This window comes from Channa argus, chromosome 6 (assembly GCF_033026475.1).
Source record: "Channa argus isolate prfri chromosome 6, Channa argus male v1.0, whole genome shotgun sequence".
Taxonomy (NCBI): domain Eukaryota; kingdom Metazoa; phylum Chordata; class Actinopteri; order Anabantiformes; family Channidae; genus Channa; species Channa argus.
The window spans coordinates 21,622,483-21,647,668 of record NC_090202.1 but is presented as its reverse complement, the minus strand read 5'-3'; the positions used below and the strand labels follow the sequence as shown (position 1 = coordinate 21,647,668).

Sequence of the window (25,186 nt, the reverse complement as noted above, 5' to 3'; positions counted from 1 at the left end):
GAGCTTCCTCCAACGCCTCATTTAGGTTAAGTTCAGTTCTTTGGTGCGTTTTAATGTCTCTCTGCAACTTGGCCTTTTCCTCGGTAAGTTGTTTTATCTGCATTGTGCATCTGTCTAATCGGGTTTTTAATATTATATTTATCTTGCTAGTGGATTTCAACTCTGTCCTGATTTCTGGGCTGTTAGCCAGAAGTAACATTACTTTTTCGAAGTTCAGTAGACATCGTGCACACGAATGTGCGTATTTGTACCTGAGCTTGCAAAACTCAGTCCTCGTTGTGTGAAAGTTATATTTATTGTGAAGCTCGAGACGCTGCCGCCTCTGCTTCTGCCTTTTCATCAAACGTGTCTGCAACATCTGTTGTAGAGTTTGTGGAAATCGATAAGTGTGTGTGGCTAAGTGCCAATATTAATAATAACACGGTGGATTATACATTCAAAGTCACAAACGCAGAGTGACGTCATAGTGACATCATCGCTTGGCTTTTTTGTGGACATTCTGGGCTTTGATTTAAAACCTGGAGCGAGTGGGGAACGTACGTAAGTATTCAGATGCAGTTATCGTTTTCATGTCGTTATCTCGTGATAACAAAACAATCAATCTCGGCGGACAAAGTTCGTCTTCTCGCGATGACGAGATACGTTTTCTCGTTATCTGTAAAAACGGGCTGTTTGTCGCCAACAGTTGTTAGGGACGTTTCCATTTTCTTATTTGCTTTGACACTTGTGTCCACTCTGAAGTCACATTTTCACAAGTGTTAACACACAGGTTGAAACAGAAGATCACTGCCCAAAGTTTTGCACTAACACGTGCAATTGAAGCACTTTTTCTCCCTCAAACAACACAAGTTGTGGTCAAACTAATACATTCTTACAGTCATTACACAACAACATAAAATACAGTACATCCATTAATATCCCATCTTACTCCTATCCTATCTTAAAAAAATAACACAAAGATGACGTCACAAGAGAAATGTGTTCAATTTATGAAAAATTGATTTCACCAGAGGAATTTTGCAGTAACTCAGGCGTGTTGTGTTATAGCCTGTTGAGTTACTGCAAAAGATCCAGATAATAGTGCATAATAGTTGTGCTCTAAACTCACTACCAAGAGAAGAATGGAGTAGACGATTCACTGGGCCTGTTCTGGGCCGACTGGTACGCTCAAGACACCATCCAGCCTCATCTGCTGAGAAGCCAGTATGTCAGGTTGAGGAACTGTAATCTGAAGCAGTATTAATTAGTCAGCCAGTATTATGAAAAAAAAAGTGATGATGCTGATAATATTGTTAAAATCCAGTAATAAATAATAAACATTAACATGTACTGGCAAGAAAAATTTTGGAAACACTTACTTCTTTTCCTTTCAGTTGTTTCCTTTCAGGGGTCACCACAGCGAATCATGTGCCTCCATCTAACCCTGTCCTCTGCATCCTCTTCTCTCACACCATCTAACTTCGTGTCCTCTCTCACTACATCCATAAATCTCCTCTTTGGTCTTCCTCTACACCTCCTGCCTGGCAGCTCCAACCTCAGCATCCTTCAGCCTAGCCACTGCTCTTTCCCACAACTTCATTGTTTGGCTCATCAGCTTTATTCCTCTGTAGTTGCCACAGCTCTGCACATCTCACTCGTTTTAAAAAATTGGCACCAGTACACTTGTCCTCCATTCCTCTCTCACTCTCAAAGATCTTGTTAAACAAACTAGTACAGTATACTTTGTCTCATCAACTCTTCAAAGTTCTCCTTCCATCTTACCATCACACTCCTCGCACCTGTCATGACATTTCCATCCTTATCTTTAATCACACTAACCTGCTGCACATCCTTCCCATCTCTATCTTTCTGCCTCACCAACCTGTTCAAACCCACCTCTCCCTCTTTAGTGTCCAACCTAGGATACAAGTCGTCATATGCTCTTTGCCACCTCTACCTTCACCTTATGCTGCATCTCCCTGTACTCCTATCTACTCTCTTCAGTCTTCTTTGTCCCACTTCTTCTTAGCTAACATATTTCTCTTTATACACTCCTGAACTTCCTCGTTCCACCACCAAGTCTCCTTGTCCATTTTTCTCTTTCCTGATGACACACTGATTAACCTCCTACCTGTCTCCCTGATCACATTAGCTGTAGTGGTCCAGTCATCTGGAAGCATTCAATGGCGTTCAACAGCACCGGTGGCTGTCGTTGTTAACTCGACCCTGATCGATCCGGTATGAAAGTCAGATTCGGTGTGAAGGCCATGATTCACATGTTTAATTTGCCATGCGTTTTACGGCGGATGCCCTTCCTGACACAATCCAGACTTGGAACTGGCACAAGAAGACACCAACCCCTGCCCTTTGTGGTTAACCTCTCCAGACTACCCTGCTGGGCTCTACTGCTAAATTCAACCCACCATCTGTGAGCTTCTACCCAAACTACGTGAAAATGAAAATTGCTGAGTATAATGTTAAGTGCAGCTGCTTCTTTATTTATTTTCTTCTCTTTCTGTAAACAAAAGGAATGCACCACAATTTCGGCTGCAGCAAGGATTCTGATTACTTTTACAGAGATTTTTGGTTTTCATTTTTCTTTACTTTTCCTTTTTAAAATAAATATGCAATGCAATAAAATGTGCAACAAGTGATTCATTGCAATATACAATAGAATTGTTAGTTTAGCTCTCATTCTGTAGTTGTGTAGTTGTTTTGATTTTTCCAATTGTCAGGCTTTTCACTTCAGAGCTTCCTTCATCACATTGTTATGTCATCATCATCCATGAAGAAGGAGAATGCAGAAATATCAGAAGTATTTTCATCTTTTTTTGATGACAGTTATTAGAATATGGTGGGTTACCAAACCTTTATGATCATTTTTTTTACCTCGAAGTGGTTCCATACCATGGAAAGATCATGTAAATTAAATGTTACTCTTTTATTTATGAATAAATATTTGCAATTTGTATTTTGTTAAAAGGCTGTAGTATTTGCATTGCTGAAAAATACAACACTCTACGAATATGATCAGAAATAAATAAAGAAATGGGGTTAATACATGAAAAAGCATCTTCTGTTATTCCAGCAGGGGTCACCAAAGTCAATGTTTTACGACACTTGAAATGCGGTACATTAATCTGAAGAGTTACTTATCATCTACATGCTAACATCATTTAAAACGAGATAGACATCATACAGCATAAAGGGAGACACCCTGACTTTTAGCTAAGGTGTGAATTGTCCTCAAACAAATACTGGATCCTTGATTTGTATAATTGGTAGTAGAATTTTGAATCTAGAGTAATGGAACAGTTTGCCTGTTGCTCAATTATTTAAAAATATTTTGTTTAAAATCCTGAAACGTTTCATTGAATGTGACCTTGATGCTGTATCTGGTGTCCTGTAAGTCCACGAGCTGGGCACCTGAAGGTGTGTCACATGTGAAAGAATACATACAAACAGTGTAGTCTTAAGGTCCAAGCTACAAATTACAAACATAAGTAAATGTATGTATGTATGTATTTATTACGGCTTTATTATCGGCAGACATATAAGGCTCGTGTGTCCGTTGGTGTGTATTTCCATCGGACCTACTTATTTCCGCTGTCTGCTTTGTGGGGGGCGGCGCAGCTGCGGCTCCGCTTTAAAACTGCTTCCGAAGACGCAGGTGTCGCGAGAGTTACACTCAGCTGTTTACGTTGCTGCTTCGTTGTTTTAGCGAAGCTGGTGTGTGAGTTTGTTGTGTTTTCTTTGGTTTTGGGGGTTTTTTGTTTCTTTTTACACTGGCGTTTGGAGGTTTTATGACTAATGGCACAACATCAGGACGTCAAACGTCTCAAAAACAAAGTTTTTATTACTTGACACTTGATGTGGGCTTCAGTAGATATCAGATCCTGGACTGAGGTCAAGGAGGCTTTGATACGGGACAGACGCTGCTTTGCCTCTTCCTCATTCATGGAGCGGCAGAGCTCAGTTTTTGTGGATAACACTTTGTCTTTGTTAATTATCTGAGCTCAAATATGGTCGCTGGCGGGACTGCGGATCGGGCGCCAACAGCTGCTGTCAAGGTCTTTGCAGCTGGAACAGCTGGCTGTGTGGCCGACCTGGCCACTTTTCCCCTGGACACAGCCAAAGTCAGACTGCAGGTGAATTCCCCTAACGACCCCCAAGATACCTCTGTATATCTCTGACATAATTATTAAACTGTAACATCACACTTTTTTCATTGAATCTCTCCGTATAATGGGCTAAAACATAATTCCCTACAGAGACATTGTAGCAGAATGTAAACACTGCCTCAGGTTCTAAAAACCTTTTCTTGACATATCAAACCAGACATGGATCATCTATGTCGCGAGAAGGTGTAGACATTAGTTTATTAGAAACCATACATGCACCTACAGACCTTTGAAAAACTCACACAGACACGAGACATTTAAGGTTCTAACACAGTTATTTGCTCATTTATGTCAGATTCAGGGTGAATCCAAATCTTTACTGCCAGGCCAGAAAGCACAATACAGAGGTGTGTTTGGTACTATCTTCACCATGGTGAAGACTGAGGGCGCCAGGAGTCTGTACAACGGGCTGGTGGCAGGGCTGCAGAGGCAGATGAGCTTCGCCTCAGTGCGTGTGGGTCTGTACGACACCATGAAGCAGTTCTACACCAGGGGATCAGAAAGTATGTGGAATGTGGCACCTGACTGTGTCTTTCTATTAAGCAGTTTGACTCTTTTGATGCATTGCAAACTTGAAATTTGTGGTACAAAGTTGTACAAACTTTTTCTGTCACTGAGCCCATTACTGTTTCAGGGAAGGGTCTTTCCTCTATTATGACACCATTATTAATTTAATAGACGTTCAGTTTTGTTTCCAGTGTGCGGACCAGGTTTCCATCCTCTACCAGTTCACTCCTGTTCATAACAAGTTAAACCAGCTGGAATCTTAACAAAGTGTTCTGCCTGGCTTGTAATTTGTAAACAGTGAGTTTGTGTTATGCTGCAGCCTTACGTTAAATCATATATAAAAATAATAAAATCCAAACAAGAGGGACTAGAGATAAACCATAGACTATTCTATGTGCTCTTCCTAAAAGATGGCGCATTGTCCATGGATTTTAAACTGAATTAACCTTACAATAAATTAAAGAAATATTCTACACCATGTGTGTCCCACTCACAGTACCGGAAACATCATAAACACACGAATCGGAAATTAAACACAATGTAATTAATGTAATGAATGAACTACTCGAGTCTAACATAAATTATCTGTGTGACAGATGCTGGAATAGGGACTCGGCTGCTTGCGGGCTGCACCACGGGGGCGATGGCGGTGGCCTTCGCTCAGCCCACCGATGTGGTGAAGGTCAGGTTCCAAGCTCAGGTCCGCCTGCCTGGGACCACCTCTGTGACTAGATACAGCAGCACCATTCACGCGTACAAGACCATTGCCAGAGACGAGGGTGTTAAAGGGCTCTGGAAAGGTGAGTAAATGTTACTGTGCTGTAGCTGGTACTTGACTTTACTTAGATTTAGAACATTTTGTGAGTGATGTTAACCGCGCTCCATCTGGGCACAGTGAGGTCAGTCAGTGTCTGTATGAACGCTAGAACATACAGAGCTCGGTTAATGGACACAGAAGAAACAGTGTCTTTTATACAGTGTCCCCTGATTTTAGAGGTTCAAAAGTAAATGGACAAATTAGAAATAATCAGTTTAAATATTTGGCTGCAAATCCTTTGCAGTCCGTGAAGTCATCTAAAGTGGGATTTCATCCTTGGTGATTCTCTGCTCGACCCTTACAGCAGCCGTCATCGGCTCCCACTTGTTTTTGTGGTATCTTGCGTTCAGCTTCAAACGTTTGCTCTGATAAATTTCTATCAGTGATGGTCTCTGCTATTACAGCACATATTTTAAATGTCTTTTGCTTAAGAAATAATTACAGCTGATATTTTACACTGGTCAAAACGCTCTGGTTCTGAACATTTTCAGTACAACTATTTCACGTGACTGCAATAATAAATCTCATGCTAAATAAGGTGTAGGTTTACTGTTTCTAAATGTTGAACTGTCTTCTCAGGTTGTCTGCCAAATGTCACTCGTAACGCCATCGTAAACTGCTCCGAGTTGGTGACATATGACGTTATCAAAGAGCTCATCCTGAAAAACGACCTGCTGACAGGTGAGAGCAGTTAATATGCACAGTCCTCTCTGTGACGTTTAATAACAAAGGCAAATGTTTGGTTTTCTACAGACAACCTGCCGTGTCACTTCACCGCAGCCTTCGCAGCAGGTTTCTGCACCACGATTGTAGCGTCTCCAGTGGATGTGGTGAAAACGCGCTTCATGAACTCTGTTCCCGGGCAGTACCGTGGTGCTACTAACTGTGCCTTAAGGATGCTGATTAAAGAAGGACCCACTGCCTTCTATAAGGGGTGTGTACTGTAGTATATCCACTGAAAACATTCAGTCAGGATTCTTAATACAAAAGTAACGTTTGACAAGCAAAAAGTAAATACAAATTGACAATTTTCTTGGTTAAATCCTTGTAGATTCATGCCTTCATTCCTTCGACTGGGTTCCTGGAACATTGTGATGTTTGTGAGCTTCGAGCAGATAAAGAGAGCTGTGGCAGGATTTCAGCAGCGCTGGGAGACCCCACAAGTCTGAGCTCCATGTGGCTACTTCACTTTCAGGGTTTATTCAGGAATTCTTCTGCAGCTTTCTGTGCTTTTAAACTATTGAAAAAACCTCTATATTGCACTTGTGTTTCACATTTACCTCGTAGCATTGTACTTCCATGATTTCTCCTTGACTTAGTTTATTTGCGTGTTTTTCATCCCCTTTACGTTGCTTGGGATTTCAAGCATCTGCCAAATGACTAAATTAACAACATGTCTGTTGTGCAAAATGCTTCTTTATAGAGTTAAACCTGTTGTAGGTGGGGATGCAGTGCTTCCTCCTATCAAAGTTAAAGAGTTGTTGAAGTGCAGTCACTAACTGGTTTCTGTAGTAGATGGTATTGGTCGGGTTTTTGTATCTATTCTGATGTCTGGTCTCAGGTGAAACATTACTGTTTTACAATATAAAAAAAAATCTTTTTCAAATGAATTTTTTGGAGTTAGGTATGCAGCTGATTGTTATTTTTTATACTGGATTAAACTTTTGATTGTTTTTGCAATTTTAGCCACTTAAATGAAGAAAATACCTAAAACATTCTCCATAGTTTTTTCAAATCATGAGTTTAACAAACACATTTAGTTTACATAGGGGAAAAAACAGCAAATCAAAACAAAAACAAAAAAAAACAGGAAATCTTTACAAGCATTGTCTTGTTTACATGGAACAATACTTGATTATAAATAGTTGGTGATTGATTGACTTGACTAGTCAGTTAAAAATAATCCAAAGTTAAGTTTATACCTCACAGCAGACGATACATGAGTGTCAAGTTTACAAAAATACGACTTTTGAAGCACATCAAATAGGTATGCTGTACATAACTAATGAAATAAGCTATTAATGAAATAAAACAAAAATATTCTGTTCTCATTTTTGTCTGATTTCAGGCTGTGTTTGAACGATCAACAAGGCCCAGTGTGATCTGCACACTGATGACGAGCAGGTCAAGCTCGCTAAACCACCACTGTGCTCTGTTCAATCATTTTCCAAGTCAAGGAAAGACAAATATGTTCCTAGCACACAGGTGCAGATCCACATTTCCTTGTTTTTCCAGTAACTGTCTGCATCACGTTGTTGATTGTTATCGTAGTCATGAGGCAGAACTAGTTTTGTCACAACAAACCAATGCAATCCAATAAGTGAGGCTTACTTGAGAAATTCCTATGCAGAAAATGATTAAATCTTTTGCCAATAAACAATTCATGTTTTTTGGCAGCTGAATGTTGATGGCAGGTAATAAGGGAAAGTGGACCAGGAAGTGGGAGAGAGTGCGCGTGGCAGAGAACAGGTAACTGTGTGTGTGAGTGAGCAGACTGAAGGCTGTGTATAGGCAGATCAGAGGCAGAGACCAGGAAACAAAACAAAATTACAGTCCCTGTTGGTGCTGTTCAGGTCGGGACATTACTTTGCTGTCTTAACATTATTTAGTTTTGCTAATTTAAAATTATTTCTTAATAACTGATATGTTGTTTGTCTTGGATCTTAAAAATAACATTTAAACATCCAGCCCAGGTTTACACTCACACTGCAGTTATTACTGTTAGTTGTGATCTCTCTCTCTCTCTCTCTCTCTCTCTCTATTGAGTTTATGATTATATCATTATGAATCCAGTGTAGTTCCTGATATTTAAGAAGCGCAAAAGAGACAAAACCTACACAAAGTGACATACAACTAAACATAAGTTAGCAAGCTTACTGCACAGTTTCAGGAAAAATGTCTCATCTAAAAGAAGTGTTGCATGCTGCTCAGACACAGATCAAGTTTTCCTTGTTATGCTTTTCTCACTCTTATTAATAATTTGATAGCTCTTAGTCATATTTCAGTCATGGTTTCAAAGCCAAGGAAATTCTGCACTTTGAGCACTTCCTACTGTTGGTGGCAGCAGATTAGATGAGTTGAACTGTGGAAAAACAAAGTCCAAATGTTTTTATGGCACAGCTGTTCTTGTCCTCTGCTCCAATATTTAGTATGGAAAATGTATTCTAATTTTTTTGGTAGCCTTAGTGTAGTATTTTTAAATTGTTGTGTAACAAAGCCAGACCACTGGAGACAGCTAACTTTCAAAAGTAAAAAAATAAATAAAATTAAACTTTGTAGAAGAGAAGAAGTTTGGAACTACTGGGATTCTTTCCTGAGTCTAGCTCAACTCATCAACCATTCGACTTCAGTCTAATCTGAATTTCTGAGATGGTCATCCTTCTAACAGGACTTCCTGTAAAATTTTTGAAGTTGGTCAAATGGCTTTTAAAGACTCTTAGATTATGAGGACAAAGATTTTTTAGTCTGATGAGACAAAGTTAACCTCTTTGAGCAGAACTCTAACTAGTTAATCTGAAGAACACCAGGCACCGCTCATAACCTGCTGCGGTGGAGTGTGGCACCAAGCTTTGGGGCTGTACAGCATCTGGTCAGAGTTGAGGCAAAGATGAATGCTGCCAAACAGAGAGGGCATTGAAGAAAACCTGCTCCAGGGTGTATGAGGCCTGAGACTCAGCCAGCTAAAACTGAGACTTAAAGCCCACAGAACATCTATGGAGACACCTGAAGTTCACAGACGCTTTCCCTCCAGAATAACATAGCCTGAGAAGAAGAGGCTTGGAGAGACTTACACAAGAACACTCAAAACTGTAAGTGGGGGCTTCAACAAAATACTAAAGGCTCTGAATACTTTTGTAACTTACTGTACAAACAATATTATCGCTTTATGCTGGGTCAGACTTATTTACAGTGTTTGTTAATCAAAAAGCTTTAAATGAAAATAAATTTGATGGCTTTTCCATAAATACCACCTTTGAAAGAGACAAACCATGTTTTCTACATTGTTTGTGCCACTGATCCAAGAAATATGTGAAGTTATCAAAACATAAACTGTACTGTGAATGCAGCTTCACATCAGCTGTGTTGTTAATTAAAAGGAATGACCCCACGGAAAGTTGGAGGTGATGGTTTACTGCCACTGCAGCCCACAGACATGTCCTGTTTGGTTCTTCTTACACCATTCGCCTTGCAGAACCTGTAAGGCAGACAAGAAGGACATTTGATTTAAACCACTGCAGACAGCTGCAGACCCAGGCAGGACATCCATTTTTATTAACCGCCACAGACAGGTAGGATGTCAGAGACCCAGCGGTATGAGACAAACACTGCAGGGTTTAGACCTTGGGCCCTAAAATAAATCAATACCACATTACCAAACTTAAAATACAGCAAACATAACTGTGTTTGTCAACCACACCCTCAATCAAACACAGATCAGCTTAATTAAATGACACACGGGTGGAACCATATTCCCTGGCTTCTGGCTGGTTGAATAATGACACACAAGGGACTGGCATAATACATTATCACAATATGCCACATATGAACACTAGACAAGCGGTTTCACAACTTCTTTACAACTTTTTATACACCACACACTCCATAGGTTGCCGTTTTCTTCAGTTGGTACTTGGTACAGTCCAGGCCCAGGTGCGGGTACTTAAACCTGTTGTTGGTCTCTATCCATTCATCTGTTCTTCTACTGTGATCGACGTTCCTGTAACAGCAAAGTGGTAATGTATGTAACTTTTATGTTATTTTTTTTTTAAGTACAACCTTAAGGGAAAACTTAACTAGTCATGATACAAAATTATGAAATCTGCATGTAACTGTGTATGTCAGCTAATGATACGCAAGGTCAACTCTGCTGTTTCATGCTCTTCAATCTGCTCGGAAGTTGTAAAGTAACATGTTTTTAAAAGGGTTGTTTAAACTATTGTGAAAAGAGGGTGGATGCACGCATTTGTCAATGTGGTGTTTCTGTGGACTCCGCTATATGACAATAACACTTTAGAATGTTGTACATGTTTTAACTCAATGTCTTTCACAATGATTAAAAATGGCCTAGTTCACTTTTGTGGCTCAAAATTTTGAGCTGAATTCACCTCCCCTAGCACATTAGAGGCTCCCAACCCTGGTCCTCAAAGACCCCTGGATCAGGTGTGTTCAGTTAGTGAGAAGCTGGAAGACACCAATTCACTTTTTCTCCTGCCCTCATCAAAGCTTGTATCTCACAGCTTCTGAACACACCAGACAAAGTGTAAGACCCACGGCTGCTTATTAAGGACAGATGGAAATGGTGGTGGGCACAGTTGGAGGAAAGTTGTCAAAAGCTCAAGTTTCCAACGCTACATGAATGCAGCACAAGTTTCTCTGCAATTGAAAATTCTTGGATTTGAAATTGGTTATGTTTGACAACCTTAGGCTTTACATTAATATGAAATCTGACGAGAAATATTTTAGTCAACCTTGCAATAAAATGGCGGTTTTTGATTGCTGGTATATTATCTGCTTGTGAAGCAGTGGCTGTGTTTCTGTATCAGTGGCTTATTAGTGTCTTCTATAAAAGTTCATCCCAGGCAGCCATGGGTCATCCTGGGATTCAGATATGGACATTATGTGTCACCTTCACCTGGATTTGTGTCAATCAAGTGACGGCAGGGCCGTAAGTTAATCAGTTGGGGCTTAATTTTATTTGTTTCAGTTTGAATTGGTGTTTTCTGAACCCTGTGAGGAAACAGAATCTTTCTGTCTGTAGGCAGTACATTGTGACCATTCCTGCAGTTCTTGAAGCTGGAGCAGAAACCAAATTCTGTACAAGTCTCCTGCAGCCCAACGAGACTCTAGTCATGACTGTAACTTTGAGTTCTGACAAGCAGGACACAACACTTCTGAAGAGGAAGTCCAAAAGAGGTTTTCATATTTGCACACAATTTAAGGTAATTTTTTTTTTTATATATATTTTTTTTGTATATATTTGAAAATGTGAAACATGTTGACCAACTATATTTTAGTGACTTTTCTGGCTGGCTTTTTTTCTTAAGGACTGGTTTTCACTATAAAATGTCTGCCACAGGTACCTTCAGTACAGAAGGAAGTAATTGAAAACTTGGAGGTTGTGGTTGCTGGCAACACATTTCACTCAAGAGAAGTCAGGAAAGTTATGATCAAAGTCTACCGACCACTGACTTTTGTCCAAACAGATAAACCGATCTACCTTCCTGGACAAACAGGTAACATAGAGTTGAGCTATACAATGTGTCTAAAAAGGGAAGTGTTTTTGTTTTTTTTGTTTAAAAAGTTTCTGTAACATGTCATTGTACTAAAACCTTCTTGTATTAACTTGGAGTCTCTACTCTGTCTTACTTAAAAACACATTTCTTTTAAATTTCAGTGCATTTCAGAGTTGTCACACTTGACACAAAGTTCCGACCTTTCAATCAGCTGGTGAGTTTCCTTTAGACACTTCATGTATAAATCACACTACATGTGACTGAACTTGTGGCTCAGACTAGGAAACACATGGTCAATGAAGTTAAACGTGATGGACACATGTCCTCTTTAAACAGTTGTCTAATAAGTCAGTTCATGAAGTCTCAATAAGACAACCTGGGATTCTTTAGGCAAACCTGTCTGTGACAAACTAATATGTGTTGCCATGACTAAATCACCACTGTTTTACTCATCTTACATGTGTTCTACTTTAAAGTCTGTGCTTACTATTAGACTCTGCAATAAACATAAATGCACAGACTGCTCATAACCACAGGGTGATATCTGAGAAATGTTTAACCTGTTATACGACACCATATGATGAAACTTAAACTTTTTTTCCCCCTTTTCAGTACAACATGATTGAATTTCAGGTGAGGAATTGAAGTTGTGTTGCACAGTCTCTTAATATTGCAGATCAAAAATGTACCTTTTCCTACACTGTATCTGACAATGTTTGTCCACTAAACAGGATGCTAACAAGAACCGCATTGGACAATGGCTGAATGAGACCTCTGATGGTAAAATACTGCAGCTTTCTTTCTCCTTAATCTCTGAAGCCAGTGAAGGAACATATCAAATTATTGTGTCAGTTGGTGAAGATCAAATTTATCAGGACTTCAAGGTGCAGAAATATGGTATGGCATGACTTCTCTTCCATATTTAGTTTTTCATTAACAGTCATGGTAAACACAGTTGAAGCAAAATATTAATGACCTTGTCCACAGTTCTGCCTAAATTTGGAATGACACTAGATGCACCTGATCAAGTAAGCATTGTGCAGGGAGAAATCAACGTTGAAGTGTGTGCAAAGTGAGTAAATGGTACTTGTAAATGGTATGTATTTGGATTGAATTTTTATATATTTTTAAATGACTCTCAATTCTCATTTTCATCTGTAGTTATACATACGGACCGCCTGTGCCAGGACTTGTTACAGCTGGTATGTGTCGACTTAAACTCTACATCAATAGTCCTGATCCTGCTGTTGCTGATGTAACTACTCCATGCCGCAATAAGACAAAGCAGGTACAGTGTCTGTGGTGGGTCTCACATCCTCACTCAGTGATCGCACATAATGTTTAACTTAAAATGCTTACAATAAATATAAAAAAATGCTTAGAGGATAACACTCATATCTCTGCTTCACATCTGTCCCTTTCTGTGTGCATGGTCCCAAGATGGAGAGGAAGGCAACACAAAGTTCAGTTAGGGGAACATTTGCAGCACTGCTCATTTTTACTCAACTTTGACAGCATTGAATGATCTTATTTGAAGGCACATTTTACAACTGACTTGGGTCTGGAAAATAAACCCTTATTGCTTTTGTTGTGTTAATGCAGAACTCTTTGCACAAGAGTAAAATTACTGCTCACCAGCTCATTTTGAGTACTAGCTGCACCTCGTTTAAAAAGTTTGATTTGTTTTAATAGATAATTATGAAATGTGTAAAAATGGGATTGTAACTCTACTTTATTAGGAAATGTGGTGGAATAAGGTTTAGTGACTTGCTCTTAGATGTAGTAGAACAAATCAGTAGCATGAAGATTTTTCACATCTTAAGATCTGTTACTTGCCACCACTGAGCTGAAGTTTCCATTAAAATATTGGGTTTTCCCATGTAGACTCAGACTTTTGGACCATTGTGTATGTTTTGTCTCCTACTGTAGATGGACAAAAGAGGCTGTGCCACCTTTACCTTCAAAATGTCAAGATTCACAAAAATTGACCCTAAGGTGCTTGGTGATGTACTGGATATCAATGCCAAACTGGAGGAGGAGGGCACAGGTACATTGTTATACTGTAGGCCTGATTTTACAAGCTGGTGAAGAAAATACTGCAGTAATGTTTGTCTGCAGTAACATGTCCTAAACTTTAACATGGAGGCTTCTCCTGCAGGTATTTCACAGTACCAGGAGAAGAAAATAAGTATCTCTTACATTGCTGGAAAGCTGTCCTTTATCAATACACCCACAATTTATAAAAAAGGATCTGATGTGAAGGGACAAGTAAGTTGTAAAACCTTCAAGTGTTACTCAAACAGCTGAAGTTTAGTGGATTTTCTGACATGACTTTGTTCTTCCAACAGGTTAAAGCAGTTGATTACAATAATGCACCGATTCCTGACATGCCAGTGTATCTGTTTGATGGGGAAATGTGGTCATCACATCTTCTACTGAATCTCACAACTGACAGCAATGGTGTTGCCATGTTCTCATTGAGCACTGCTAATTATACTGGGGACATCCACCTCTACGTGAGTGAAATGGCAAATTTACAACCCTTTACGCTTGTTGGCTCTATAAACCAACTTTTGGGCTTTATTTCATTTGCTACCGTGACCTAACTTGTAATCTCAACATGTATTTGTATGTGCAGGTTGGCAGCGCAAAAACATTGGAATACCCTGCTTATAGAACTGCATATTATGAAACTGGAGATATCATGTTGTCTATGATCCAACCAGTCTCTCCTGATGCTAAAACCATTAGCTCCCTGCACATAAAGGAGAAGGATAAGCCACTTCCCTGTGACACAGATGAGGACTTCTTCATCCAGTACACTATAGCTGGAGAGTCAGAGGGCTCTGTGGATGTGATGTATCTGGTAGGTGAAAGGAAAAGTTGTTATATGGTAAGACAGGGAATTTTATTCTAAGGAAAAATGGTGACAAGTTGGTGCAGCCGATGCCTAGATACACTTTCAGAACATGATTAACATACAGGGCTGCAACCATAGTTTGCAGCATTACTGTTCCCCCAATATCTCTAGCAAGTTTTTTTTTAAAGATTCTAGCTCTATATATTCAAATGCAAGATGGAAAAACAGGAGTTACTCTTCCTGAATATCACTAGTCTACATTGAGACCTTTCATTACAACCTTACACTTTTTTTTTTTAAATAAAAGCTGTTCCAAACCAACAAATGGGCCACTAAACACCTATTGGCAGACTGTTGCCTGCTGTTAAATGTCTTGGTGTTAAGTTACTAATTTTTCATTACATTTCCCCAGGTTTTATCCAGAGGAACCATTGTCTTACAAGGATACAAAAAGGTTGGGGTGAAGGATACATCAGGTGGGCAAAGGCTGGCTCTAATCATGAGATTAGCAAACTAGCTCTTGCCCTCACTGGCCACTTCCAATCTAATACAGCACTTTCTTTTTTTAGCGTGGCCAAAACTTCAACCACCTCTTATAATGCACTCCAGTAAAACTTAAGTAACCACTCTGACCTCAAACAGTGGAATAACCCTCCTGAAAGTTTCAACTTAAACTGAGAAATTATAATGCTTTTAAGTGTTCATGCCAGAGCTGCTCTATTGGATTGCAAGTGTACCTAATAAAGTGGCCAGTGAGTGCATATTAAGATTTGGAACTGCTGTTTTGGGTCAATCTCTACCAGTTAACAATTTGTCTGTTGCAGTGAATAAAGGCGAGGTGTCTTTCACACTGAAAGTATCTCCAGAGATGGCACCTGATGTCCAGGTTGTAGCTTATGCTGTTCTCCCCAGTGACACAGTGATCGCTAACGGTGCTGATTTCTCAATTGAGAAATGCTTCAGTCAAAAGGTCAGTTATGCAAACAAGCTTATGGCACTTTTTTTTTTTCTTTCTCAGATGTAGGTGTCTTGCTGGTAAAATCTGTTTCTGAAGCTGTAACACATTCTGCATAGATGAACTGATTAAACTTTACAACTGTGTATATGCAGCCTTTTTTGTGTGTGTAAGCTCCAATCTTGTACCAGCCTTGGCACAACAGGAACTGTATTGTAAATTTCCCCTGTTCAAATACCACAGCCTGCAGACTCACTTCATGTTCATCCAAATCCAGTAAGACACTCCCATAAATCTTAGGAGGCTGCCATGTTTTAAACTGCATTTGTAACCCCTGTAGTATAAATGCTTAACTGAATTTAATGACTGAACTTTCTCTACATCCCTAGTGAAGGATGCAGGTTTCAGGAATTTCTAGTTACAATGAACAGGGATGTTCCTTTGTAACTGAATGAAATCCACATTTCTCTCACAATGACTGTATACCATTAAAGTCCAGGGTTTATTGTGGTTTCAGGTGTTGTTGGAGTTTTCTCTGTCCTCCGCTGTCCCAGGAGAGGAGACCACCATGCAGGTGAGAGCTCCACCTGACTCTCTGTGTGGAATCAGTGCTGTTGACCAGAGTATCCTCATCATGGAACCAGGAAAGAGTCTGGATGCAACTAAGGTGAGTGGAACAAACATCTGCATAATCTAATAACATTAGTCAGATGTTTAATTAATCTTTGGTGTCTTTTGCAAATTTTTTTTATGCTGTGCAAGCATCCACCTGAAGCCAAGTTTTAATCCATAAATGTGCCCACCTGTAAGTTGGGTTTTTTAAACCATATTTTGTTTTTCCAGTTATTTAACTTGCTGCCTGTCACAAGAGTTTCCTATATTCCATATGAGGTTCAAGATTCTACAGAGTGCTTGAATGTCCGAGCAAAACGCTCAGTTGTCAAATATCCTGGAAATAACCAGCAAGATGTTTATACAGTCTTCCAGGTAATGCACACAATTTTGTCTATTAAAAAAATGTTCTGCATGTAATGAGCATTTATTGACTTTTTTTTTTTTTCTTTTGTCTTCTAGAATGTTGGACTGAAGATTGCAACAAACTTATTTGTTCAAATGCCTCCATGTCTTCTCTTCAAAGGAAGAGAATACTATGGTAATGGTTCATTTAAGTGTCCACAATTTAGCCTCCCTAACATTTTGTCATTGCTGTTTTCCGCTTGTGATATTCTGGCTTTGTTTCAGGTGGTCCTATAAGGTTTGCCAATGCTCCAGCACTAGCTAAAGAGGGTGCATTACTTGCACTGCCAGCTGCACCTCCTGGGGAAGTTGACTCTACTAATGTTCCAATAATCACAGTTCGAAGCTTCTTTCCTGAGACTTGGATATGGGACCTGGTGGACATTGGGTGAGCTTCAAAGGGATTTTGTGGTCATGCAATTGGCATTTGAGATCATTTTAGGCTCAAGAAGCAAGGGAGACTTTGTGTAATTCATCGGTAAAATGGACATTTCAGGATTTAAGTGGGTCCTCACCTGTCTTTTGGGCAAGTGGGAATCAAGAATTGTCTTCAAAGTCTCCAGTAAAATGAGGTGTTAGCAATAAAACTTTAAGATGTCATAGATTTAAAGGTTCATTTATATATATTTTTTCCCCTCCAATTTGTGTATCTGATTCAGAGAGTCTGGAACAAAGGATGTGTCCCTCACTGTCCCAGACACCATCACTACCTGGGAGACGGAGGCTTTCTGTTTGTCCCCTCAGGGATTTGGTTTGGCTCCTCGTAAAGAAATCAAGGTCTTCCAGCCGTTCTTCCTGGAGCTCACCCTGCCCTACTCCATCATCCGGGGGGAGCACTTTGAGCTGAAGGCGACTGTCTTCAACTACCTGACCAGCTGCATCATGGTAATCAGTGCTTCTAAATGACCTAATTCTTAGTACAGTCTCATAATCAGACTGTCAGTGTGATATCATGTCAACATCTAAAGAGTAACCTGTTAGTTTTGCAGGTGTTGTTGAAGTGGCTTCGGTATGTTTGGAAGAGCTTTTTGGCAAGAGACTCCCTGAGACTCCAGCAAAAACTTTGTCCAGCGTCTCAAAGCACTCGAGCAATTTATCATAGGGCCTCATGTCTTAAACAAGTTCTGGGCTTTAAAATACTTTGACCATTAACCTGCTCCAAATCCATATGGCTGCTTGTTGAGCTACTGCTGTAGTCAAGGAATTTACTGTCAGCAAAGCTGCTTTTAATTTCCATGCTGCTCTGATGGACAAACTGTCAGAACTTACTGTAGTCAAATTTCCAAATACAAACCGCCAAAGACCTGCCTAATTATTCATCAGGCTGAATTTGTCTGCAAAACCAACTGGCTCTTTTACTAGAGTATTATACAGGCACATTTTAAAATTGTGATTTTTCTGCCTACAGAATAGATCAAGTGTTTCCTAATAAGCAAAATAATGCAGTGTTCTTTAATACAGAGAATTGGCTTTGCTCAGAGCTCCCAAAATCCTGACCATGCTTTCAACAAATTTAATCTGTCAATGCATCAACCATTTAAGTCTCTTTTGCTATTAAAAAGCACACTGAAGGGGGAACTTTTAATTCTCAAACAGGTCCAAGTGACTCCAGCACCCTCCTCAAATTATTCCCTCACTCCTCTGGCTGGTAATCAGTACACATCCTGTCTGTGCAGCAGTGAACGCAAGACCCTCAGCTGGACCATGGTCCCTTCGGTTTTAGGTACAACAGTTGTCCTAACTTCTAAAAGCAGAAGCTTTTCTGCAATCACTGACAATTTTTTTTTAAAGGAACTTTGAATGTGTCTGTGACTGCTGAGGCTGTGGTGTCCGATGTTTCATGTGACAATGAGATTGTGAGCGTGCCAGAAAGAGGGCGTATTGATGTTGTCACAAAATCTCTTATTGTAGAGGTTAGTACAATAAATGTAGTAAAGAACAATGAGTATTTTATTTTTTTTCCCCCCACTGATTTGGATTTAAAGACATAGTTGCTGACTTTATCTTTTCTTATCCTCAGGCTGAAGGAACAGAAATGGCAAAGGCCTACAACTGGCTGCTCTGTCCTAAAGGTCTAGTATCAATTTATTTAAAAGGCAATTATAATGCCAACATGCTCAGTTCATACTGTAGTTTTAGGACTGCTGTTAAAATGTACTATAGCCAGTAAAGATTGTATTAAAGAAGCAGTAATAAGGTGCAGAGTAATGTGAGGTAGTACACCTACTCCTAATTAGTTGGTAGATGTTAAGGCAGACTACTTAATACTGTACTGCACTTTCAGCCAGCAACTAAAGAAACCAGTTAAATGCCCCAGGAATGATCTTAACAAAACACAAAATTAACACTGGCAACCAAGCAAAACTTTACTTCCCCCCCCCCCCCAAAAGTCTGGAAAAACATGCAGACAACTGGCTGAACATGGACTTGTGTGGGCTTGCTTTGATGCTAAAAACAAATCACTGAGACTCGCTTTAAAAATATTTAAGGGAGGAGCTTCTGAATGCTTCTAAGCTGCCTCATTGTCTCCATTAAGACTCATACTAGGCTGGAGTTGTATTATACCCTAAGAATTTTAAATGTTTCTGCACCATTAGAATTCAGTCCACTTAACAGCAGTTATGTGACGTGGTTATGTTTCTGACAGCTACTTCAGTTCTGTAAAATGACTCCTGTTTCCTCACAGGAGCCCCATTGACTGCACAAACTAAAATCAAACTTCCCAAGAATGTAATTGATGGATCTGCCCATGCTTCGGTTTCTGTTCTGGGTAAATACTTATTTGCTTTAAATACATTCTGGCCAGTTAACAGGTTTCACCCATAACGTTACTTTTTTTTATATATAAATAAAAAAACTTTGACTGCCTTTTGTGCAGGTGACATCCTGGGTCGAGCCCTGCAGAACCTGGATGGACTGCTGCAGATGCCGTATGGATGTGGGGAGCAGAACATGGCGCTCCTAGCCCCCAACATCTACATCCTGCAGTATCTACAAGACACACAGCAGCTGACCCCAGCCATCAGGGAAAAGGCCACTAACTTCCTCACTAGTGGTGAGTTGACTTCATATTTCAAATAATTTTTGCACATGATAAACATACCTGTTAATGCTGCTAATGTGACTGGGAGATTAGTTTTAGGGCAGGAAATCTTTGTTTTACAGGTTACCAGAGACAGCTTAATTATAAAAGTGGTGATGGTGCTTACACCACATTTGGATCAGGACCAGGAAACACTTGGTAAGAACACATTCATATGTAACTGTATACAAAACATGCAGCAATAATTTTAGGCATAATAAATCAAAGTGTAGATTACACTATGTAATGCACTTTTTGCCCTTTACTGCAAATGCTCAAGGTTTCAATTGTAGTACTAGGTGCAAGTTTCAGTTAATATCTGTCCTTGTTTGACTTTTCCTCAGGTTGACCGCTTTTGTGCTGAGATCTTTGGCCAAAGCTCAGTCTTTCATCTACATTGACCCAACAAAGATTGAAGAGTCTAAGACTTGGCTGGAGCACAAACAGGAAACAAATGGATGCTTCCAACAGTCAGGAAACCTCTTTAACAATAGAATGAAAGTAAGCTCACAGTCCAGTTTGTATGAAAATAAGTTACTCAAGGTGAGTGAGTTTACTTTTTGTAACTAATGCATTCTGAAGGTCCTTCACGATGTCTGGCTTCTCTCTACAGGGTGGTGTGTCTGATGAAGTGACTCTTAGTGCTTATATCACTGCTGCCTTCTTGGAGATGAAAATGGAGGCAGATGTGAGTAGTCTCATTGATGCAGACATAATCCCATGCATGTAATTGCACCCTATCAGAGGGTTTGTAACAAGCTGACCTTTAAGCAGTGTCTTGGTCTCAGAACAATCATAAAAAAGGAATAAACTTGAAGCTGCAAATCCTGAAGCTTTACTATGTGTTAAACTTTTAAAGAATCCTGTGGTGTCAAAGAGCCTGTTGTGCCTCAAGGAGTCCATCAATGACCTCAGCAACACCTACACTACAGCTCTGCTGGCGTACGTCTTCACCCTGGCAGGAGACATGGAGACGCGAGCTCATCTTCTGCAGCACCTAGACTCAGTAGCATTGGATGAAGGTGAGACATCACATTAAAGGAAATCATGGTGACTTCATTACTGTGACTGTGAGGGACATGACACCTGTTTGTCTGTGGGTGGTTGTTTTAGGAGGATTCCTGCACTGGTCTCAGACTGCAACAGAAACATCAGCCTCTCTGTCTGTAGAGATCAGCTCCTATGTGCTACTCGCCAAACTCAGTGCCTCCCCTACAGCTGAAGACTTGGGCTACAGCTCCCGTATCGTCAGGTGGCTGACGGGGCAGCAGAACTATTACGGAGGCTTCTCCTCCACACAGGTACAGGCCAAACCCTATAAACATAAATTTAAAGACTTGGTAATCTGGAAAATCTAGAGAGGTGGAGGTTTGCTCTGGAAAACAGAGGAATGAAGCTTAGCTGCAGCAAGACAGAATACATGTGTCAATGAGAGGGACCCAGGTGGAACAGTGAGGTTACAGGGAGCAGAGGTGAAGAAGGTGCAGGACTTTATGTACTTAGGGTCAACAGTTGAGAGCAACAGACTGTGGAGAAGAGGCGAGTGCAAGCAGGTTGGAACGGATGAAGAAAAGTCAGGTGTGATAAGAGTATCAGCAAGAGTGTTCAAGACGGTGAGACAGCGACATTGTTCGACTTAGACAGTGGCACTAAAGAGGAGACATGAGGCAGAGCTGGAGGTAGCAGAGCAAAAGATGTTTAGGTTCTTTGGGCGTGACGAGGATGGACAGTATCAGGGATGAGTATGTAGCGTCCATCAGAAATTTGAAGCCTTACTGGTGGTTTAGTTTATTTTCCTTTTCTTCAAACTAATGTAAGAGCTATAAAAAGTAAACACAGACAAAAAATTAAATTCAAACCATATTAGACGTTAATACGTCGTATAGCAGATTCACATTAAGCTAACAGACAAATTATCAACTTGAGCAACACAAATTCAAATCTTACAAATTTGTATAAATCATAAAACCAACCTTGTTACTTTCAACTGGAGCTAAACACAGTATCCGTAACCGTCTCCTTAATGTCTTTAGTGTCATTTCTCCGTCTGTTAACTTTTACCGTCTTCTACCGTTAAGTTTCGTGCTTTGTGTTGGCTGTCCTTTCAAAATAAAACATCAGTCTTACAGGAAGTTATAAAAATAAAAGTCCCGATACAAATCACAGGTTTGAACTAGGCACATTTGCAGGAGAAAAGAGAGATTTATAAATCTACAGGCTCATTTCATGTAGCAGTTAAAAATTACTCTGCATTAGCTACAGATGGAATACACCTGATTCAAGTAATCAGCAGTGGGTAAAACAGGGAGACTGGAAAAATAAGCAACTGAGGACCAGGATGGGATCAAATGAGGGGTTTACTTGGATTGCAGTTTACTAAAATGAAGCATTGCTATTCATCTAGAACTCCCAACCTGAGTGATCTTGACATTTAAAAATTCAGCTATAGGTTTGAATGAAGTATTTTTATGTAGGACACAGTGGTGGCTCTCCAGGCTCTGGCTCTCTACTCCACTCTGGTGTTCAGTCCAGAAGGTTCCAGCACAGTGACGGTCCAGTCTCCCAGTGGCCAGCTGACATTTGATGTGAACCAGGACAACAAACTGCTCTACCAGGAGAAGATGCTTTACACTGTGACAGGAAAGTACAGTGTGGCAGTGAAGGGAACTGCATGTGCTTCAATCCAGGTCAGTCTTGTCTTATTTTAAAGCTACATAGTGTAACAATTTACTCATGTTGCCTGCAGAGTAGACAGCTGCAAAATTTGAGGTATTGCACATCTAATCTATTTGTGTAAATGAGTCCCCCCCTTTAGAAAACAAAACTGGAGAGATATGCTTTTATCTGAGGGAAGTGCATATTTCTGGCTTAAACATACCCTTGCTCCTATCTACTGGTCACAAATTTACAGCTCTACAGAGTTCCTTGAACTTAACAGCTTGAAGTCCTAAAATATAATTACATATTTTGAATGAGTTGGTGATTTAAATGCTTGTAATTAAAAGCAAAACTACTGCCTTGTTGAACTACACCTCAGAGGTACCTCATTGTCACACAGCTTGTGTAGTATTACAACAGTGATGGATTGCAGAAATTACAAATGTAAAAATATCTGTGCATTCAGTCTCATGAGGATGTGACTATTCACTAATAAACCTTTGGTATTTTCTCAGCTTTCTCTTCACTATAACATCCCAACTCCTACTGAAGTCACCACTCTGAGTGTGGAGGTCAAACCAGAGCCTGACTGCACTATTGGCTCTCTCACACCTAAACTGACCCTGAATTTGAAATCCCTGTAAGTTAAAGCAGTCAATTTACAACATTAGAATATTTTTCACTTGGGTATGTAGCATGTTAAGCAGCACAAAGTTAAAGTGTCTAGCAAAACATTAGAAGAACAAAGTGAAATCCTGAGTTCAGCATCACATATGGTTGTGTTGCAGATACAGTGGAGAGGAGAACAGTACAAACATGGTGATCCTGGACATCAAAATGCTCTCTGGGTTTGTCCCACACCCAGAGTCTTTGAAGAGTGTGAGTTGATTTACCTTTTACTGGAATGGGAATGTTGTAGAAATCTCTTTTTGGGGGGGGTTGAATTCTGTTAAAGGTAGTAACACTGCTTAATATCACCTCACAGCTCCAACATGCCCTGCTGGTTGATCATGTTGAACAAAAGGGAGATCATGTTCTGGTGTACATACAAGAGGTGAGAGGAATTAGTGGTGAACAATGTGTGACTATTTCCAGTTTTGTCACTTTTTTTATTTTTTTTTTTTTAACAGTTGCCAAAAGACATGCCAGTCAACCACAGCTTGGTGCTCATACAAGAGGTCCTAGTACAGAACCTGAAGTCAGCTTGGGTCCAGATCTATGACTACTACCAGCCAGGTAAAACACCTTAACCTTCCTAAATCCTCTTGAGTGCACAGCAACACTGACACTATACGACTAGCAGAGCTTTACAATAAACTGAACACTTTGCTCTAAAGTACAAGTTTTGTTGGACACATGATGCAAATTTCTTTACTTCTAGGTGACCAGGCTAAGATGGAATACACGTACTCCTGCACTACAGGTAACAACTTAATCTCTTTTAATCTGATTAAAAGCATTTCTTTAATTGAATCTCAATTTACAACACTTTGTAAATCACTCATTTAACACTGAACTGTAATCTACTCTACAGTGACATATTGAAATGGTTTCTTTGCAGAATGAAGATTGTGGTCTGTCTCCACATCATCCCTAATTCCAGTATGGTTTCATTTTAAAGCTGTTAACCTTGTGTAAACACGCAGGTAACGCTCTGCCACAGACCCTTACAGCTGTGAAACTGTTTATAAAATGAAACTCATATGTATTGTACAATAAAATGTGAATAATCATTACAGCCTCATTATGTTTGGTGTGGGAATATGAATTCTCATCTTTTAGGATGTTTAAAATGGTAATGAAACATGACTGGTTATTATGACTCTGAACACTTCTCTTAAAGAACCTGAGTTTTTGTATTTTTTTTTTTTTTTTTCTCCCCAAAGGCTTGATGTTACAAATTGGGTTGAAACCAGTCAGACTTCTTAAATTTGCATTTTCAAATGTACACCTTTAAGTTGCACTGAATACTTTATTTATTGCTGATACAATTTAATGGCAAAAACTCAACATGCATAAAATGCCTACAGAACACATAATATGGGAGTTTGACTTTGACGTTCTGCTGACATTCACCTTGAGTCTTTCATGAGCTTCCAGAGGCTTTCACTACTCGGTCCCAAAATATTTCTGACTGTTTATAGGCAAATCTCGGTATCCTCAAACAAACCAGTTTTTGGCCTGCACACCCACATCGTATGGTCACTAGAAGTTCTGTCAAACTTGTCTGTTTAAAATGAACAAAAGGATATACTGAGTTTTGTTTAGGGCTTTACCACTGAACCTGTGCTCTGTAAATTAAGAGCAATGTTAGTCATACATCACCTGAACAAAGGTTTACTTACTGGCAGAGTTCTCTACTTTGGCCTCAGCAATGAATTTTTTTCTTTTTTTTTTTTTCTTTTCTGTGGACCATTTACCTCATGTCTGGGGGGGACATTAACTATTTAATGGTAACAGACATACGGAAGAGGTAGAAAATGGCAAGTTCAGCAAGCAAATGTGTAAAATGACTGCATACCAGCTCACTCGGAGTACTGCTAATATATCAGTCTTAAGACCATGGAAGGAAATGTTTTTCTTATAAATATGTAGTGACATGTTTAACCTTTATTAGTAAAGAAGTGGAGTAAAAAGTAGATATTTGCCCTTAGATGTAATGAAGTAAAAGTAGCCATAATTAAATCAATGTTAAGACATGTGAAAAATGTACATAAGAACAGTAACAAAGTACCTGTACTTCATTACCTTCCACCACTGAATAAAATATTTAACCCAGACTAATTAGACATTGTATGATAACCTAATATGATCCAAGCTATCCTTTAATAAACCACTTTATTTTTGCAGTACAATTTCATCAAAATTCAGGTAAGAAAGTACCCACACAATCACAT

The 25,186-nt window shown here is 39.6% G+C and overlaps 2 protein-coding genes and 1 long non-coding RNA gene across 3 annotated transcripts; 2 read left to right on the top strand and 1 right to left on the bottom strand.

Annotated features, from left to right (window-relative positions):
• Positions 1–3,644: 3,644 nt before the first annotated feature.
• LOC137128852 (dicarboxylate carrier UCP2-like) lies at positions 3,645–7,531 on the top strand. Its single transcript, XM_067507475.1, has 6 exons — positions 3,645–4,127; positions 4,456–4,663; positions 5,264–5,467; positions 6,064–6,165; positions 6,238–6,418; positions 6,536–7,531. Exons 1-6 carry the CDS (start codon positions 4,002–4,004, stop codon positions 6,651–6,653), a joined length of 939 nt encoding a protein of 312 aa, XP_067363576.1. The 5' UTR covers positions 3,645–4,001; the 3' UTR covers positions 6,654–7,531.
• A 262-nt stretch (positions 7,532–7,793) lies between these two features.
• LOC137128850 (alpha-2-macroglobulin-like) lies at positions 7,794–24,016 on the top strand. The gene is made up of 38 exons (XM_067507470.1): positions 7,794–9,293; positions 10,091–10,222; positions 11,054–11,149; positions 11,243–11,423; positions 11,561–11,717; positions 11,879–11,931; positions 12,330–12,350; positions 12,449–12,614; positions 12,705–12,789; positions 12,879–13,005; positions 13,647–13,764; positions 13,876–13,985; positions 14,066–14,233; positions 14,356–14,583; positions 14,990–15,053; positions 15,402–15,547; positions 16,050–16,199; positions 16,376–16,519; positions 16,607–16,685; positions 16,775–16,937; positions 17,209–17,434; positions 18,146–18,272; positions 18,341–18,462; positions 18,570–18,621; positions 19,236–19,319; positions 19,428–19,604; positions 19,715–19,790; positions 19,976–20,132; positions 20,245–20,319; positions 20,491–20,653; positions 20,745–20,932; positions 22,106–22,318; positions 22,805–22,929; positions 23,078–23,168; positions 23,275–23,343; positions 23,420–23,525; positions 23,671–23,712; positions 23,851–24,016. Exons 3-38 carry the CDS (start codon positions 11,070–11,072, stop codon positions 23,853–23,855), a joined length of 4,338 nt encoding a protein of 1,445 aa, XP_067363571.1. The 5' UTR covers positions 7,794–9,293; positions 10,091–10,222; positions 11,054–11,069; the 3' UTR covers positions 23,856–24,016.
• On the bottom strand, positions 20,815–21,715 carry LOC137128855 (uncharacterized). The gene is made up of 3 exons (XR_010914649.1): positions 21,605–21,715; positions 21,408–21,451; positions 20,815–20,946 (listed from the first exon to the last, which is right to left on the bottom strand). It is a non-coding gene; the product is annotated as an uncharacterized lncRNA (long non-coding RNA).
• Positions 24,017–25,186: the final 1,170 nt, after the last annotated feature.